This window comes from Sorex araneus, chromosome 9 (assembly GCF_027595985.1).
Source record: "Sorex araneus isolate mSorAra2 chromosome 9, mSorAra2.pri, whole genome shotgun sequence".
NCBI classification, from domain to species: Eukaryota; Metazoa; Chordata; class Mammalia; order Eulipotyphla; family Soricidae; genus Sorex; species Sorex araneus.
The window spans coordinates 44,501,705-44,520,552 of NC_073310.1; the positions used below are offsets into that span (position 1 = coordinate 44,501,705).

The window sequence follows — 18,848 nt, forward strand, 5'->3', positions numbered from 1 at the left end:
GATCAGACCCAGGGTGGTCGCTTGCAAGGGAAGAGTCTAAACCCTTGTGTTAGCTTGCTGGCACCCCTTTTACATTTTCATAGGCATGACAAATTGCCTTCTAAATAGACTTTGCAGTTTTATGTTTTCACTAGTATCAATTTGGTCATTTTCCAGATACTTGGCAAAGCTGAACATTAACTGAATAAATTAAAATTATATTTTAATTTTTGCTAGTCTGATAGATAAATGTTTTATCTCCTTTTAAATTTAAATTTCTCTGCCTGTCACTGTTCGCTGTTGAGATTAGCCGTCTCTCCAAATACTTGTGACTGTTGGGCTCAGATCCAGAAATCCTTTACCCCACCCCTGGGAAATGGCTCGGGGCTGGAGCGGAGCGCATGGTTTGCATGAGGTTCAGATTCCAGCACTGTATGTGCCCTGAGCACTGAGCCAGGAGCAGGCCCTGAGCACCTGCAGTTATGGCCCCAGACCAGACCAGAATTTCTCTTCCCATAATTGCCCTTTATCCTATTATCTCCTAAGAATTGGTAAAGAATATTTCATTTAATTTTTTTTTTAATTTTTTTTTTTCTTTTTGGGTCACACCTGGTGATGCACAGGGGTTACTCCTGGCTCTGCACTCAGGAATTACCCCTGGCCGTGCTCAGGGGACCATATGGGATGCTGGGATTCGAACCCGGGTCGGCCGCGTGCAAGGCAAACGCCCTACCCGCTGTGCTATCGCTCCAGCCCCAAGAATATTTCATTTTATTTATTTATTTATTTATTTATTTATTTATTTATTTATTTGCTTTTTGGGTCACACCCGGCGATGCACAGGGGTTACTCCTGGCTCATGCACTCAGGAATTACTCCTGGCGGTGCTCAGGGGACCATATGGGATGCTGGGGATCGAACCCGGGTCGGCCGCGTGCAAGGCAAACGCCCTACCTGCTGTGCTATTGCTCCAGCCCCAAGAATATTTCATTTTAATTGTAACAATTCCTTTGTTAAATAAATTGGTTTTTTCCTGTTTGTTTTGGGGCTTGTTTTAAGGGTTCTGTCTACAAATTTAGAGTGAAGGAATCAGTAAAAATAGAAATTCTGTCACTTGCTTCTACGTACTATGAAATACTGTATTTTCTATGCACTCAAAAATTTGAAGAACTATTCTATATACCTGTGGTGCTAAGTTGTAGATTGCTTATTCTGTCTTCTATATCTTTTGGAGTGGAGGAGATATCCAGCAGTGTTGGGGGGCTACATCTGACTTGTTGTTTGGGGGTCTACATCTGACTTGCTGCAGGAGGTGCTGGGGACCATGTGGTGTCAGGGATTGAGCCTGGGACTCTCACCTGAGAATATGCGCTCTGGTCTTTGGGCGTCTCCCTGGCCCCTCTTTTTGTTTAATTCTGGTCCAGTGGAGAGAAGTTATGATTATGGGCGGTATGCTTACGGCCCTGTCTTTGGTCTGTCCCAGGCTTATTCCAGATTAACTGAAGATTTATGGATGCTGTTGAAGCTCCTGTTTTGAATTAATGACATAGTATATTTTCAGACATAAACAATTGTCAGCAGCAGGTGATTTTTTTTGGCGGGGGACAGGCACACCTGGCAATGCTCCGGTTTTTCCTGGCTCTGTACTCAGTAATTATTTCTGGCGGTGCTCGAGGATCATATGGGGTGCCGGAATTGAACCCGGGTCAGCCCTGTGCAAGGCATTTACTATATAATGCCTGTACTATGTATAGTATCCCTACCTGCTACACTGTGTCTCCAGCCCTTGAGATCTAAACATCTGCTGCCTAGACTCCCTTTTTGAACTGCTCATTTGTCTAAACATGCCACATTTGTACCATGTTTTTCACATAGAACTTCTTACTAGTCTGTTTCTGCTGGTGACTATCCTATTCGTTCTATGAGGCTTGGTCTGGAATGCTCTTTGCCTTTGTGAACCCTCCCATTACGCCTCAGCCAGAATCCCTGAGATCTCCCATTGTGTTATTGTGGCGCTGTGTTCTATACCTATTGTGCTTCACAGAATCAGTCTTCTGTGTTTCTCAGTAGGTTGAGGACAAAGTTTGCATTTATCTTCCTCACATACTAGACATTTGGTGACTGTTACGTATAGGCTTGTGTAGCTGCTATATTGCCATCATAATGCCCTCAGAATCCCTATGCCAACTTATATCTGACTTGTGCATGCAATTTTGCTTTCGGTTTGTGGTTTCTTGTTTCCCATCTTCTTGCATCTGTCTTTTTAGATCTGAATAACATGGCTGCCACCGCTCGGGTTCTGGTTATCGGAGCTACCAATCGACCGGACTCGTTAGACCCTGCTCTGAGACGGGCTGGAAGGTTCGACCGAGAAATATGCCTGGGTATTCCTGACGAGGCCTCGAGGGAAAGGTGCGCTCTTAAATGAAGGTTGTGGCGAGTGTTTGGTGTGAGCTGAATGCTCTGACTCAGAGGGGTGGAAAACACCAGGTAGCCTTTTCTCTCTCTCTCTCTCTCTCTCTCTTATTTTTTGGGGAGAGGTGTGTGAGGCTGTACCTGGTGGTATTTGGGTGCTGCTCCTGGTTCTGTGCTCCGGTCTCTCTCCTTCCATGGTGCTCGCGAGACCAGGCGGTGCCAGGGTCTCTTCTATTTTTCAGACTCTTTCTGTGAAATGTAGTTGAAAAGGAAAAAAACCCATGTTAAATTCATGCTTTAGAAAGCAGTTCGCTCACTCTTCAGACCTTTTAAGCAGTGGTGATGGACGTAGGTACCCAGGCCCAGTGGTCTTACTAACAGTGGTTGGTGTTTTTCAGGTATGTGATCAGCTTAGGAGCATTGTCTAGATGTTTGGAATAGAGCAGTACTTACTGGTGCCAAGATAGGTTAATTCTCAGCATCTTTTAGTTTCGTTTTGTTTTTAGCCACACCGGCCTGTGCTCTGGGCTTAATCCTGGCTCTGTGCTCAGAGGACCATCTGGGACGCTGGGGATCGAACCCGGGTTAGCAAGAGCCTTAACCGCTGTTATATCTTTCTGGCCCCTCGCCATCTTGTTTTACCCAGTTGTGCCAGTCTTCTGAGGGCAACCGGAGATAGTCACAGTAGCTTGGAGACATGCCTGGTATGTACCCCACTTGGGTTCAATTTCTGGCACTACATGGATGACCGGACGCAGCCATGGAAGCCCCAAGCACAGTTGGGGTGACCCAGGTGTCCCTGGGCCTGCAGGATGTGAGCGGCACAGCAGCCTCAGCCCGTGTATGGCACCACCGGCCCAGCTGACTGAGAATTTTGGGTGGGGCCCTGGGGCCTCCTGAGCATCACTGGGGACCCTCCCACCCCCACCACTAAGAAAACAATTGCAGGGGCTGGAGCAATAGCACAGCGGGTAGGGCGTTTGCCTTGCACGCGGCCGACCCGGGTTCTAATCCCAGCATCCCATATGGTCCCCTGAGCACCGCCAGGGGTAATTCCTGAGTGAAGAGCCAGGAGTAACCCCTGTGCATTGCTGGGTGTGACCCAAAAACCAAAAAAAAAAAAAAAAGAAAGAAAACAATTGCAGATTCCATGAAAAATTAGGGGCAGCTAGAGCACAGAAAGTAATCTGGTTTTACTGCGAGACCAACCTTTCTTAGTCACTGGGCTAAAAGTGTAGAGCTGTGAAACACCACCAGTACCTTGACTATCACAATATCTTGGGTGGAACTCGGGTAAGGAAGTGTTCCGAAATCGTCATGCTTCTCGAGCCCAGGGGACAGGGTAAGGGATTAGCCCCGCCTGGGTTTGGTCCCGGCTCTGCGGGGCCCCGGAGCGTTACTGACCATAGCCTTGGAGATTCAACTTGGGTCGGCCACACTCAGGGCAGAAGCCACTGTGGTCTAACCCCGCAAAAGGACAGTGGTTTGCTCGCTTCAGCAGCACATACTGTAAAATCGGAACAGCACAGAGAATAGCGAGCGTGGGCCCCGCACAAGCATGGTGTGCAAAGTTGTGAAGCGGTCCTTATTTTTTGACAAATATAGTTGGAAATGATCACTCTGGATAAGAACTTTGTGCTGAAAGTAGGTAAAGGAACAGACATGATAACCTCCCAGTATCTGCACTGCAAACCACAATGCCAGAAGGGAGTGTGAGAGTGAGAGAGGGAGGGTGAGGTAGGAAGAGGAGAAAGGAAGAAGGAAAGTGCCTGCCTTAGAGACAGGCTGTGTGGCTGTTGGCTGGGGGGCAGGGGTGCGGAGGGGTGGGGGGGTGGATGACGGGAGGGGAACTGGGGACATTGTTGGTTTCTCCGGGAAGGTAGGAATCTGAGTTCTTTTTCCTTCTGTCCTCTCTGCAGAATACTTCAGACTTTGTGCAGAAAACTAAGACTTCCTGAAGCTTTTCCGTTCCGCCATGTGGCGCACCTGACGCCAGGCTTCGTGGGCGCCGACCTGATGGCGCTGTGCCGGGAGGCAGCCGTGTGCGCCGTCAGCAGGGTCCTTCTGACGCTCCGGGAGCAGCAGCCAGAACCAGCAGCCGAGGGCTCGTCTCCAGGCGGGGCCCCGGAAGGAAGGCGGGGGGCAGAGCTCACACCCAAAGCACAGGTGGAAAGATCCTCTTTAAGTAGTTTATAATCAGAGTTTTCTAAATCCTAAAGTTTAGAGATGTAACTTTCAAGAGACTGTAACTTATTTGAGGCCACAAGCCTCTACTTTTCAGGACTGGGACTTAGACCTGGATCTTTTATTTTTGTTTGGCTTTTGGTTTTGATTTGGGTGCCACACCTGTTGGTGCTTGGGGCTTCCTCCTGACTCTAGCTCAGGGATTACTCCTGGTGGGTTCAGGGACCTTGTTGGGTGCTGGGGATTGAACCTGGGTTGCCACGTGCTAGGCAAATGCCCTACCTGCTCTACTATATCTCTAGCCCCTATTCAGGTTGTTTTTGGCTTTTCCTTCCATTCTCTTCACAAAGCAAGAAAACTTTTGAAGTTGTAAGATTTGGGCTGGAGAGATCATGCAGCAGACGAGGTACTTGCCTTGCATGCAGTTGGGTCAGGTTTGATTCCCCAGCACCTCATATGGTTGCTGTGCTGTCTTTTCGGCTCCAGTTTTTATTATTTTCTGTTTACTTATGTTTGCTATATTAGCCTTCACGTAGTATGTTAAAATTATTCTTCCGGTCCGGAGAGATAGTACGGCAGGCAAGGCACTTGTCTTTCATACAGCTGAGCCGAGTTTGTTCTCTAGGACAACGTGGTCTTCTAAGCACTGTTGGGTGCCTTCTCTGAGCACAGAGCCAGGAGTAAGCCCTGAGCACTGCTGAGTGTTCAAATACCAGAAAAAAAGTAAAAAGAAAAAAATACATATTTGCTTTCAGTTGTTGAATATAAATCTTTTGACCAAATCATGTGATCACTTAAAATAAGGGCTGGGAAGATGGCTCAGAGGGCTGGAGTGTAGGCTTAGCATGCAGCAGCTGTGGGGTCAAGCCCCAGCTCCACATGGTCTCACGAGCACTGCCAGGAGTGGCTCCAGGGCACTGCACCAGGAGTAAACCCCAGGTGTGGCTTCAAAACCAAAAATAAGGAAATAAGTAAAATAATGATCATAATAAATATCATATACCAGTGGAATTTAGTGAAATGCAGAGAGCTTTGGTTTACTTTGGTTTATTAAACTATTTTCCTTTTTTTTTTTTTTAATTACAGTAACTTTTTTTTTTTCCGCTTTTTTTGGGTCACACCTGGCGATGCACAGGGGTTACTCCTGGCTCATGCGTTCAGGAATTACTCCTGGCTAAGTACTCGGGGAACCATGTGGGATGCTGGGACTCAAACCCGAATCGGCCGCATGCAAGGCAAATGCCCTACACCCACTATGCTATCACTCCAGCCCCACAATTACTTTTTTTTTAAGTTGGCAAAGTTAAACTTTGCCCCCCTGTGGGGGCTTGACCCCACAGCTGCTGCATGCTGAGCCTCCAGCCCTCTGAGCCATCTTCCCAGCCCTTATTTTAAGTGGTCATACGATTTGGTCAACTATTTTTTTTAAGTCGGCAAAAGTAACTTTAGCTTGTTTTTCCTTCCTCCCCCAATTGTTCCTTCCAGGAAGAGCTGCAGCAGCTGCTGGGGCTGCTCAGAAACCAAGACCCCCTCCCGGAGGAGCGTCTGCGGGGGCTGTGCATCGAGATGAAGGACTTCACAGCCGCCCTCTCCTCGGTGCAGCCTTCTGCCAAAAGGGAGGGCTTTGTCACTGTCCCTAATGTGACGTGGGCGGATATTGGAGCCTTGGAAGATATCAGGGAGGAGCTCACCATGGCCATCGTGGTAGGTGTGCCTGCTGCCGTCCTTCGCACGGGGGCTGGGTGGGTGAGCGTGTGCAGGTACTTGGGTGAGACTCTAAAATCACTGACTTTTTGTTCTCTTTCATGTGTTCTGTTGTTTTGTTATTAAACCTTAAAATAGTAAGTTTTTCCTTCTCCTGAGATGTTTTAGATTCTTTTGATTGTACTTGATTTTTTTTGGCAGGGGGAGACTCAGAGGTGGCTGCACACCCAGCTGCATTCAGGGTTCACTCCTGGCACTACTTGGGAGGACCATTTCGGGTACTGGGAATCAGACTTGGGAATTAGACATATGGAACCATCCCATATGGTCCTCCAAACACCACCAGGAGTAATTCCTGAGTGCAGAGCCAGGAATAACCCCTGAGCATCGCTGGGTGTGACCCAAAAACTGCAATAAATAAATAAATAAATAAACAAACGGGCTGGAGCCATAGCACAGCGGGTAGGGCGTTTGCCTTGCACGCAGCTGTCCCAGCATCCCTTATAGTCCCCTGAGCACCGCCAGGAGTAATCCCTGTGCATTGCTGGATGTGACCCAGAAAGCAAAAAAGAAAAAAGAAAAAACAGTTTTCACACCCACAAGACTTTGGTTTCATTTTCATTTACTTTCCACTTTATCTTTCCATGGTTCGTGAGTGAGAGTGAGGTGTGTGAAACATTTAGAGCTGTGTAATAATCCACAAGTGAAATAATGCAGATGGCACAAACAGGTGTTGCTGCCTCTGGACTATGTAGAACACCTGCTGCCTCTATTTCTTTTTATTTTTTTTCTTCCCCCTTGGCTTTTTGGGTCACACCCAGTGATGCTCAGGGCTTACTCCTGGCTCTGCACCCAGGAATTATTCCTGGTGGTGCTCAGGGACCATATGGGATGCTAGGGATTGAACCTGGGTTGGCTGTGTGCAAGGCAAATTCCCTACCCACTGTACTATCTCTCCAGCCCCAGCTTCTGATTTCTTAAAAAGGAGGAAGGCAATGCATAAAATCTTCGTAATCTGGAAATTGAGATCATTTTACTGACTTCAATCTTTGGTATCTTTTTTAAGTTTTTTGGGCTCAGTGCTCAGGGCTTACTCCTGACTCTGCACTTAGGGATCACTCCTGGCAGGCTCAGAGGACCATATGAGGTGCTGGGAATCGACCCCAGTTGACTGCGTGCAGGGCAGAGTCCTACATGCTGTACTGTCGTCTGGCCCCACTGACTTCAATCTTGAAGTGCTTGAAATGTCTTGTGGCCTGTAGAGGTAAGGCGCTTGCCTTGCTCCTGGCCGGCTCAGGTTAAAACCCCCGCACCACGTATATTTGGCTCCCCCCGATCCACCAGGAGTGATCCCTGAACACAGCTGGTGTGGTCCACATCTGCCTCCAAAAAGAAAGCATCTTCAAACATATTTAAATGTGACTTTCTCAGTGGGCTGGAGAGAGCACAGTGAGTGGGGGACTTGCTTTAAATGCGGCCAGTCCTGGTTCAATCCCAGGCACTGTACAAGATCCGCTGAGCACTGCCAGGGATCATTCCTGAGCACAGAGCCAGGAGTATCCATTAAGCACTACTGATGTGGCCCAAGTTCCTCCCCTCCTCATCCCTATCCCCACAAAAATGTGAATTTCTCAAGGCCAGAGACTTAGAAAAATTCTGTACCTCATGTCTAGAACAGAGGCGAAGATTGGGCGTGCTGGTCACTTTCTCTTTAGCCTCACAAATAATACTGAGGATACGCACAGTCTGGATGTGCGGTCTGAAATGGGCGTTTGTCGCCTCTGCTTTCTAGGCACCAGTCCGGAACCCAGATCAGTTCAAAGCGCTTGGATTAGTGACTCCCGCTGGCGTTCTTCTTGCTGGTCCTCCTGGCTGTGGGAAGACGTTACTGGCAAAGGTTTGGTCGATGCTTTTTATTTATTTCTTTTTTTTGTGGGGAGGGCACAACTCAAGAACAATTCCTGATTCATCTCTAGCATCTCTCCCACTGGGCGGGGGAGGGCCTGAAATAGGGGGCATGTCAGAGCAGACCAGGTGCTGTCGGGTTTCAAACCCAGGCCTCCTGCATTCAGAGCCAGCACTTGGCTTTCTGAGTTAGAGCTCGCCAGCTTTAGAAGTTTGATTTCTGTTGATCAAGCAAGGTGTGTAATACAAATTAGAGAGTAGAAGGCACATCAGGAAGTGTAATACAAATATTTGGACTTGGATTTGGAGCCACACCCTGCAATAGACAAAGCTTACTCCTGGCTCTGTGCTCAGGGACCCCCCTTCGCAGAGACCATTTGTAGTGCCGGGAAATTGAATGGGGCCACTGTGGGCAGGGCAAGTACTTGAACCTCAGGGTTCTCTCCAGCCCTCACATCATAAGCATTTCTCATAACTGGATCCGAGTTACTTCATTCGTGAGTAAATTTCAAATATCCATAGTGCCAGTTTTTTTTTTTAACTTTTTATTAAATCACCATGTGGAAAGTTACAAAGTTCTCAGGTTTATGTCTCAGTTATATAATATTCAAACGCCCATCCCTTCACCAGTGCCCATATTCCACCACCAAAAACCCCAGTATACCCCCATCCCCCGCCCCCACCCCCTACTATATAACTAATGAATTTCACTTCATTTTCTCTTTACCTTGATTACGTTCCATATTTCAACACAAAACTCACTATAGTTGGAGTTTCCACCCAAGAAAGACAGCCCTACTACCAAGGAAGCATTTGATAATTAGTTTTCCATTGCTGGGAATGAAGAGATATGTAGCCCCACTGCTCCAAGTACATAACTCTTTTTTTTTTCTTCCTTTTTCCTTTTCCCTTTTTTTCCCCCCCTCATCCCCCTTCCCGCGCCTCATAGTATGGTGTACGCCATGCCGCGTTTCTCCCTGAAAATGGGAAACAACCTGGAAAGAGGGATATTTCCTCTTCTCGGCTGGCGTGGGGCTTTTGCTTAGTTCACAGTCCAGAGAGGTGGCTGCTACATTAAAAACCTTCAATATTTCAACAAAAACTTACTGTTATTATTTGGAGTTTCCCCCCCAAGTTAGACCTGTTCAAAAGGAACCGTTTCACATTGCTGACAATTATAAATGTTAAGTCGCGCGGACGCTACCGCGTCTGCGTGGTTTTGGATTTCTGTATAAAGTCCAGGGAAAATTCTGCCAGAAATTGCATAGCCCAGCTCACAGTCCCAGTGCATTGCTGTAAGAAGTCTCTGGAATCAAAGTCTTTAGACGCAGAGGGTCCGCTTCACTCTCAGCAGCTCCGAATTTATCTCGGCTGAGGGCGTGCCGGTTACACCCCCTTCCCGTGAGTCCCTGGGAGCCCCAAGCATAAAAATCGAATAGTTCTGGGTTAGGACTCTTAGAAGATGGCGCCTGCCATGTGGGTGCCGCCGCAGGAAGACAGGGTGGGGAGGGAAAATCCACCCCCGGGCAGCACAGAGTTGCAGCCCAGTTCACAGTCCCAGTACATTGCTATTAGATGCTGCGCTGGATGCCCGAATGTGTTAGGTCTCTGGAATCAAAGTCTTTAGGCGCAGAGGGTCCCAGTGCCAGTTTCTATACATTGACATGCATATGTATGTGTTTGCCCTTACTTGCATGTTAATTTTTGCCTCTGTAGCCAAGTTTCCTTCATGCTTCCTGAAGCACTGCTGCGCCTGATAGCCATGAAGCAGTGTGTGAGCAGAGGAGAGCGGCGGAGACGCCAGTCTGCTGGGCTCCATTCTTCCACGACAGTTTTCTTTTTTATTATTATTAACTTTTATTGAAGAATTGTGGGTTCGCAAAGTTATTGGTGGTTGTTTTAGGCATATGATATTTCAACACCAACCCCTCTTCCATCTACAACAGTTTTCAAGACACAAGCAGGGGGAGATCCTGCCTGCTAATGCGGACTCACCACGTGGAGGCGGACTCAGCGCCTTGTTGATTCCTTGTGCCTTAGTAGGAAGGACATAACTGTCTTGGAATTTGAAATCTATAGCTAACATGAAAATATTATAGATTTAATTTTCTTTGTAGTCTTTTTACACACATACGAGTGCACACACAAGCATGCACACACAACACACACACACACACACACTCACTCACTTACATTCAGTGTATTGCTGGTGTTCCCAACCATTTGGAGCTGGTGCTTTCTGGAATTCCATGGCTTCACAGCTCACTGGGTCCTTGAGCCCAAGCTATATTTCATGTGTATCTATCAGGTGCTCCAGCCACTGGGCCCACCATCCCGGGCCCCTGTGCCTGTGAGAGCATCTGTATCGTGGGCACCAGGGAGATGACCCTGGGCTAGAGTGTGTCCTTTGCATCCAAGAGACCCTGCTTCATTCTCCAGCACTGCCTGGCCACCCTAGCATAGCCAGGAGTGAATCCTGAGCACCACATGGTGTGACCCAAAAACCAAAAAGATAAAGTAGAATGCTAGGTAAGCATTAAAGGTACTTATGGGCTCTATATTGATTTAGGAACTTGTAGAAGAAATATATTAAGTGAAAAGCATGTTCAAAGACTTTATAGTTATAAAAATACACAGTTTATATGGGTTATGTGTATTTGTTTTGCATACACATTGTATATATATATATATTTTTTTTTTTTTTCCACAACTTGTATCAGATTCACCAAGAGGTCATACGGTGGCTTATGGTAGCTCCGTGGTAGAGCACCTGCCTTGCAGTGGTTTGACTGTCAGCACTGCAAAAGAAAAAGGAAAAAGAATAAAAAGTACATAGCTACACATCCAAGAATTTGGAAATAGAAAATAATCTGAATGGCAGAAGCAAAGTATTGCTGTTGTAAAGTCACATTTTTATTACCCACTGATCCAGAGTTTGATACAAAATTAACATTTGGATCCATCTTAGTTTATGATAATAACAATAGAATAAAGTTTTCCTATACACTTATCACATAGCATATAAAGGGCATGAAATAGAGGCTGTAGAGATACAATAGCAAGTAGGGCGCTCGCCTTACGTGACTGACCCAGACTTTATCCCTGACATACTGTACCCCGAGCACTGCCAGTGATCCCACAGGTACTGAGTGTGATTCCTGAGTGCAGAATTGGGAGTAGCCCCTGAGCATTGCCAGGTGTGGCCCCCCAAAATAAAGCAAACCTCCCAAAAACATAAGAGAAAAGCATGTGATTGCTGGAGCCAACACACAGGAACTGACGACGTCTAATAAGAAAACGGAAGAGTTGTGAAAGTCATGTAGTCCCGGAGCCCTCCAGCGTGGAAGCAGACGGCTTTGCTTCTGGGCCTGTGACTCATGATGGTGGCCGTGAAACAGTCCTTCACAAGTCAGATACAATTTCTGCCAATTTTAGGAACTGGGAAGGGTTTTTAATGGGTTAAATGTTAATTATCTTGCTCAGGATGTTGAAGTCCCAATGTGGATCAGCCACACTTTGCTACCTAAGCATCCTGAGTAGTTGAGTTAGAGGTCGGAAAGTCAGGAAATTGGCGTGGGGAAGAGGAAGATTGAGGGGCGCGTAATCTCAGATTGAGCAAGCTCAGCGTGACAGAGCTTGTATGTGTTCATTTGCCCAATGACATTTTGAGCTATTTACTTTTTGCCAGAATGTGTGAGGTACTTGCTATAAGCCTGTGAACAAAAGAGCCTCTGATGCAATTCTCTGTCTACTGGAAGAGACTGGCAGTAAGAAAAACAGTGAAAACAGCAGATTCGGCTAAGTGTGGTGGAAATGAAAAGATGGTGGTGGTACACTCAGTTTTGAGGTGGTGTTCAAGGAATAGCGGTATTTGAGCGTCCTGAGAACTAAGTAGGACATCCAGAGGTTCAGGGGTTTGCCTTGCATGCTGCCACTCTCCCTCCCGCCCCCAATCTATCTGCTTCAGAAATCACCAGGAGTAAGTGCTGGGTACTGTCAAAAGAACTAACAATATTGGGGGTGGGGGTGGGGGAGTTACCTAAGGAGAAGACCAGAGAGAAGCAGTTGGAAAATCCCTTAAGTAAGAAAGGACTTGAGTTTATGGACCAGTGTCGTAATGTAAGCTTGTAAGCTGTGGTAGTTATTTCTTTTTTTTTTTTTTTTTTTTTTTTTTGCTTTTTGGGTCACACCTGGCTCTGCACAGGGGTTACTCCTGGCTCTGCACTCAGGAATTCTCCCTGGCGGTGCTCAAGGGACCATATGGGATGCTGGGAATCGAACCTGGGTCAGCCGCGTGCAAGGCAAACGCCTTACCTGCTGTGCTATCACTCCAGCCCTGTGGTAGTTATTTCAAATAACTGAGAGACCTATCAGTATCTGATTGACTTTAAAAAAAAAAGAAAGAAATCACTCTAATCATTCTAAACGTGGAGGAAAGCCCGAATGACTAGAAGCTAGTTCAGGTTTTGAAAAATTCTGTCCTGCTGTTATGCGTGTCCAGGGATGGTGGTGTTCTGACTGAGCTTGGTAGAATGGAGTGTTGTAGTAGTAGAATTCATCAGACTCGGATATGGGTTGATGGCAAGACAGACGACCGGGACCCAGCCAAAGTTTTTACCTTAAAACTATGTATTGAGAGGGAAGGAAAAGAATTTTGAGTATGGAGCTTGGAGGGGATTGAGAGGAGGATTCCAGGGCCCTGTTTTGAAATAAAAGATTTGAATTGTCTGTGTGGAGGTGCTGAGGAATGCGCTGGGTAGAGATCTTTAAGTAATGGTGGTGGGATTGGTGTTTGAATATTAATTGTAATCAAATATTGTGAACTGTAGCGGAAAAAAAAATTCCAAGGAGATCTACATATTTATTAACATAGGTATCATTTTGTTAGTGAAGCATTTACATAAATATTTTGTGTCATTTTCATCTGACTTTAGTAATTATTAAAAAGTTTTAGATTGGCATTTACTTTCCTTACTTTTCATTTATCTATTTCTCCTATTCCCATTTGTCCTCTTGTAATTAGAAAGAGCTACTTATAAAAGGAGAGAATCAGGGGCTGGAGCCATAGCACATCGGGCAGAGCGTTTGCCTTGCGCACAGCCAACCTGGACTCAAATCCCAGCATCCCTGAGCGCCGCCAGGAGTAATTCCTGACTGCAGAGCCAGGAGTAACCCCTATGCCTCACCGGGTGTGACCCCCCCCACCAAAAAAAATGGAGAGAATCAGAAACACAGAAAGTGTTTGCATTGTCACCAACCACACCAACCACTGTTCCTGTTATTTTATTATCTCTGTTTGTCTGATTTGTGTTTTTGTTCACTCTTACTAGGCTATTGCAAATGAATCTGGACTAAATTTCTTATCTGTGAAGGGCCCTGAGTTGCTAAATATGGTAAGTTTTATGGCAGTAGCCATTTATTTTGGATTAAGCAAAGTACAATTGGTCATTGAGGCTACAGGGCACAGTGTCTTTAGATCTTTGGGAGAAAGAGTTGTGACATTTTGGTGAACCTGTTGGCAGCCAGCAAATCCTGTGATAGAGTACATGCTCAGTATGTGTAAGAAAGGCCCTGGCCTGGCTCCCGACCCGCCTCATCTCCCCATCCAGAGAGGAGTGTTGCCGTGGCCCCTGCACACCCACGGCAGCACATTGTCAGGAGTGACTCCCAGCCCTCCGGGCTTTGCTGCAAATGAGAGAGATTGAACTTTGCTCTACTGAACTTACTATGTGTAAATACTTTGTAGTTACATCTGTTCCCTGCTGAACCTATTTTTACTCCTCAAAATGTTACAAAATTACAATTACAAAAGTTAAGATTTTGTGGGATGGGGAGTGGGGAGAAGGTTTTGGTCCATTTCCTGTGGTGCTCAGGGTTCACTCCTAGAGTTGCTTTGCCACCATATGTGGAGCTCGAACCCTGGTTGATCGAGGCACTGTATGATCTCCCAACCCCAATAGTTATTTTAAAATGTTTACTTTGCTGTGTGTTTTATTGTGGAACACCTTGCATACATTGTTTTTAGGAACCCAATGAGATGTGAATCATTTCCTCTGATTCATTGATGAGGATGTATCAGTTTGGAGGGTTGTTTAACCTGGCCACAGTCTGACTGCTGGAAAGTAGTACAGAGAGAGTTGAATCTAGGTTGTCTGCTTCCTGGTCCAGCTTCCTGGCCTTAATAGTGTGTGCACAAATGAGTTAAGTATTAATAAATAAAAATACTCTGAGGAGGGCAGAGAGATAGTTTAGGAGGTAAGACACTTGCCTTGCAGGTAGCCATTACAGCTGACCCTGCTTTGACCTCTGACACCACATATGGTCCTGTATGTGTTGCCAGGGGTCACTCATACAAAGCCAGGAATAGCCACTGACCACCATTGAATGTGGCCTAAATTTTGGGGAAAAGAAATCACAAAAGAGCTATATAATACAATAACTTCTTTCTATATTTAATTTTATACCTTCAATTTAAGACCATGAATTTATTTCCATAAAAAGTAAAACAGGGGCCGGAACGAAAGTACAGTGGGGAGGACATTTGCCTTACACTCGACCGATCGGGTTTGACCCCGGCATCCCAAGGACCGCTAGGAGTAACTCCTGAGTGCAGAGCTAGGAGTAACCCCTGAGCATCTCTGGGTATGACCCAAAAAGTTTAAAAAAAAAAAAAGTAAAACAATAGGTTATAATATATATCAGGAAATGAGACTGGTATTGTTTTCAAAGCCTGGTAAACTTATTACAAATTTCATGTTCTGTTTCTTACTGTATATATGACTTTCCTCCTAAAACAATGGATTTATATTTAAGCTCTTCCTGTCAACTTTCTATACACCTATTTACTTGTACTTGAATTTGACTTTTTAGTACAGGAGGCATTTAAAATGAGCCCCAAAGGGAAGGGACTTCGTGGTGGGTGTAACTGGAAAAAAAGTTAAGACCAGCTTTGGTGAGGGCCTTTACACCAACCTAGTGTTTGCGTTTGGGGTGGAGACTTCTGGGCCATACCCAGTAGTGCTCGGGCAGTTCCTGGATCTCTACTCAAGAGTGATTCCTAGCAGTGCTCAGTCACTACACTTGGGCTGGGATTGAACTGGATGGAGTTGGCCATATGTATGCCTGGCAAACCTTAGCTCCTGTGCTGCTTCTCTGGCCCTAGAATTTTAGTTTTATCTTCAGAATATCAGAGAGCTTTCAGTGATGTAACTTTGTATTTTTGTGTATGACAGGAAAGGCTTTCCTTTGGTTTGGGGGCCATACTCTGTGGTGCTCAGGGCTTCCTCCTCGCTCTGTTCAGAGACCACCCCTGGTAGTGCTGGGGATCCAAATGGGGGCAGTCACCCTACCTGCTGTCCCAGTCCTCCAGCCCTAGCCTCGGGCAGCTCATCAGGGTCCTACCGGCAGTGCTCCAGGGGCTTTGTGCCAGGCCGGCACTGTGCATTCCACACGTGTGTTCCGGCCCCTTGGGTGAGTATTGTAAAAGAGGGTGTTGAGGGGGCCTGAGTTAGTACAGCGGGGAGGGCATATACCTTGCACGCTGCTGACCTGGGTTTGATCCAGCATCCTGTATGGTTCCCCCGAGCTCTGACAAAAGTAATTCCTGAGTGCAGAACTAGGAGTAACTCCTGAGCATTGCTAAGTGTGCCCCCCCCCTCCCCAAAAAAGAGGGTGTCTAGGGCAGGAGTACAGCAGGTAGGGCACTTGCCTTGCACATGACCCTGGCACTACACAGGAGTGACCCCTGAGCATAGAACCAGTACTTAGCTCTGAGAACTGCGAGGTGTGGCCCAAAGGGGGGTCGAGGGGAGGGGAAAGAGGATCTCTAACAGAACCCCAAAAAGTCTTGCTCCGTGTGGACTAGGACAGAGATGGCAAAAGAGACCAATTGACTGGAAAGTGGAGGACATACAAAATTTTTTAAACCTTATAAGCAAGGGAAGATAATTTAATTATTTTTTAAATTTTATTTTCATAAAGTTGTTCACAGTAATTACATTCATTATTTCAACACCAGTTCCACCACCATTACACCTTCCCTCCACCATTATTTTGTATTTTCTCACCGTAACCAGAGCCTGCCCCACGGGTAGATGCTAAATAATTTATTTCGTATTGCTTGTTATGAATAGTCTAGGATGTCTCGTGGCCAAAGCGGCTGCATGCTCCTGGATATCCATGGCAGCCAGGACACCGGATGGGCGGGGAGGTGGGGAGGGACAGCCCATACCCGCCTCTGTGTGGCCTGGAGTTTTCAGTCACTGGTCCCCGTACCTGGGTTTTCCTTCTGGAGGTTTGTGGCCACCGGGGTTCTTTGGAGTAGGCGGAGAAAGAACGCCTGCTCCATCTGAAGCGCCCTGGTGAGATCAGCTTGGCACGGGGTCTGGAGCCATCCGTCTTCCGAGACTCATTTGTGAGTCTCTGGATCATGTCCATTAATCTTATTTATTTATTTTTAAACTGTGTCAGTGTAACCAGACAGCATAAATGACACTGGAAGTAGACTTTGGTTTAGTAGTTGTTGTGGTTTAGTGGTTTATGTAGGTGTGAATGATTTTGAGGAGAATATTTTCCCTAGCTATCTTTGTGAAAGCCAGAACGTAGTGATGTAGAATAGCTCAAGTATTTAACAGTGGAACATAAAGTAAGAGGAAGAAATAGGGAGTGATTCCAAGAAAGATAAATGAGGATATTGCAGAGCTCAGGGCAGACTAGTGGGTGTTTGCTTGGAAAGCAGTTTAAGGAAAGGAAGTAGAGTGAACAAAGTACAAAGGCAAGTCCAGGACAGACAGGACAGAAATAAAGTTCTACTGAGAAATACTGTACAGTGGAAAGATACAAAATTGGTAGACAAATATCTGATGCATTTCTTTTCATAAACTGTGAATGATAGGAAAGAGAAATTAGGAAAACAGTCCCGTTTACAGTTTTATTTTAAAAAAATAAGATGCTTGAGTGAACGTAACAAAGGTGAAAGAGCTATACTTTGAAAATTATAGCATCACTAATAAAGGACATAGATAAATATAATGATATTACTATAATAATATATTTATTATATAATTAAGATAAATAATAGTATAATAATATAATAGTATAATAGTAATTATACTGTGTTGATGAATTAAAGACTAAACGTTGTTAAAATAGCCATGCTGTCTAAAGCAGTTTACAGATTTTTAATATTACCCCTATCAAAACTGGCATTTTTCAAGACAAACAAACAACCCCAGCATTTGTACAGAACTACTTTAAAAGACTCTGAAGCACAAAAAAATTCTGAGGAAAAAAAGGAGGTATTTGGGTTGGAGAAACAGTACAGCTTTATACATGGCTGACAAGGGTTCGGTCCCCAGCATCCTGTATGGTCCCCCGAAGCCCAGCAAAGTAATTCCTGAATGCAGAACAGGTGCCCCCTGCTCTTCCCCCCACCCCCAAAATGGAGATACCTGATTCTGGGTTTCAATCTATATTAAGGTGGTAATATTTTTAAAATAGGCATCAGAACAGAAATAGAGACATAGACCAATGGAATAGTATTAAGTGCCCAGAAATAAGCCCACAGATATTATAAAGTTAATTTATAATAGTGGAGTTATAAGCATACAGCGGAGGAAGAAAATCTTATTCAACAAATCGTGCTAGGAAAACTGTATGGCCATATGCAAGAAAGTACAACTAGGTCATTATTTAATGCCATACACAGAAATGAGCTCAGGGGCCGGAGTGATAGTCCGTGTAGGACACTTACCTTGCACATGACGTTCTGGTATTCTGAATCACAACATTTGATCCTCATCGTTTCATATCATCCCCCAAGCCCACCAGGAGTGATCCCTGAGCACAGAGTCAGGAGTAAGTCCTGAGCACTGCTGGGTATGTCCTTCCATCCCCCCCAAAAAGACCTGACTGATTAAAAATGGGTTATTTGACTATAAAATTGAAACCATGGAATACATAAAATAAAATGTGGCAATAACTCTTAGACATTCAGTGCAGTAATGTCTCCTGGGTCTCAGTTTTAGTATCAAATGAAACAAAAGCAAAACTAATTGCATCACTTTTGTTCAGACAGTCTACTAAGAGAAGGTATTTTCATATCAGACAAGAAGTTAATATCTAAAATAAACGAAGAACAATTCAGCAATGAAAAAAACAATATTTTTAATTTACAGGAGATTGAAACAGACACTACTCTGAAGAAGGCTAATAGTACATGGGTTCGGGCATGGGAGTCCAACTTATTTTAAGGAAATACTTATCAAAACCCTAGGGAGGTTTTGGAAATAAGTGTTGGTGAGAGCACACTGGAAAAGAACCGTTAAACCATACCACTAGCAATCTGACTCCCAGGCATTTCTCTGAAGAATAAAGATTATATTAAAAAATGTAAGTGTGGTCTGGAGAAATAGGACAGGGATTCAGGCCTTGCCTTGTACCCGATGACTGCTGTTTGATCCCCAGCACTGCACATGGCCCCCCAGGACTGCCTGGAGTGAGCAGCGATACTGAACACATAGCCAAGAATAAACCCTGGGCACAGGCCCACCCGCCCCTCCCCCCAGAAGTGTGTGTATCTTTATGTTCATCGCAACATTATTCACAATAACCGAGACATAAAGACAATCTAAATGCTTATCAGTAGATCACTAGATATAGAA

General features: G+C 45.4%; 1 protein-coding gene and 1 non-coding gene across 3 annotated transcripts in view; both read left to right on the top strand.

Annotated features, from left to right (window-relative positions):
• The window catches only part of NVL (nuclear VCP like), an 87,844-nt gene that overhangs the window by 23,388 nt on the left and 45,608 nt on the right, over positions 1-18,848 (top strand). For both annotated transcript variants that reach the window (XM_055147194.1, XM_055147193.1), the window contains exons 12-16: positions 2,247-2,391; positions 4,314-4,560; positions 6,064-6,282; positions 8,075-8,179; positions 13,518-13,580. In XM_055147194.1, coding sequence (XP_055003169.1) covers positions 2,247-2,391; positions 4,314-4,560; positions 6,064-6,282; positions 8,075-8,179; positions 13,518-13,580 — 779 coding nt within the window. The remainder of the gene's footprint in view (positions 1-2,246; positions 2,392-4,313; positions 4,561-6,063; positions 6,283-8,074; positions 8,180-13,517; positions 13,581-18,848) is intronic.
• On the top strand, positions 3,880-3,987 carry LOC129398996 (U6 spliceosomal RNA). Its single transcript, XR_008626847.1, has one exon. It is a non-coding gene; the product is annotated as a U6 spliceosomal RNA (small nuclear RNA).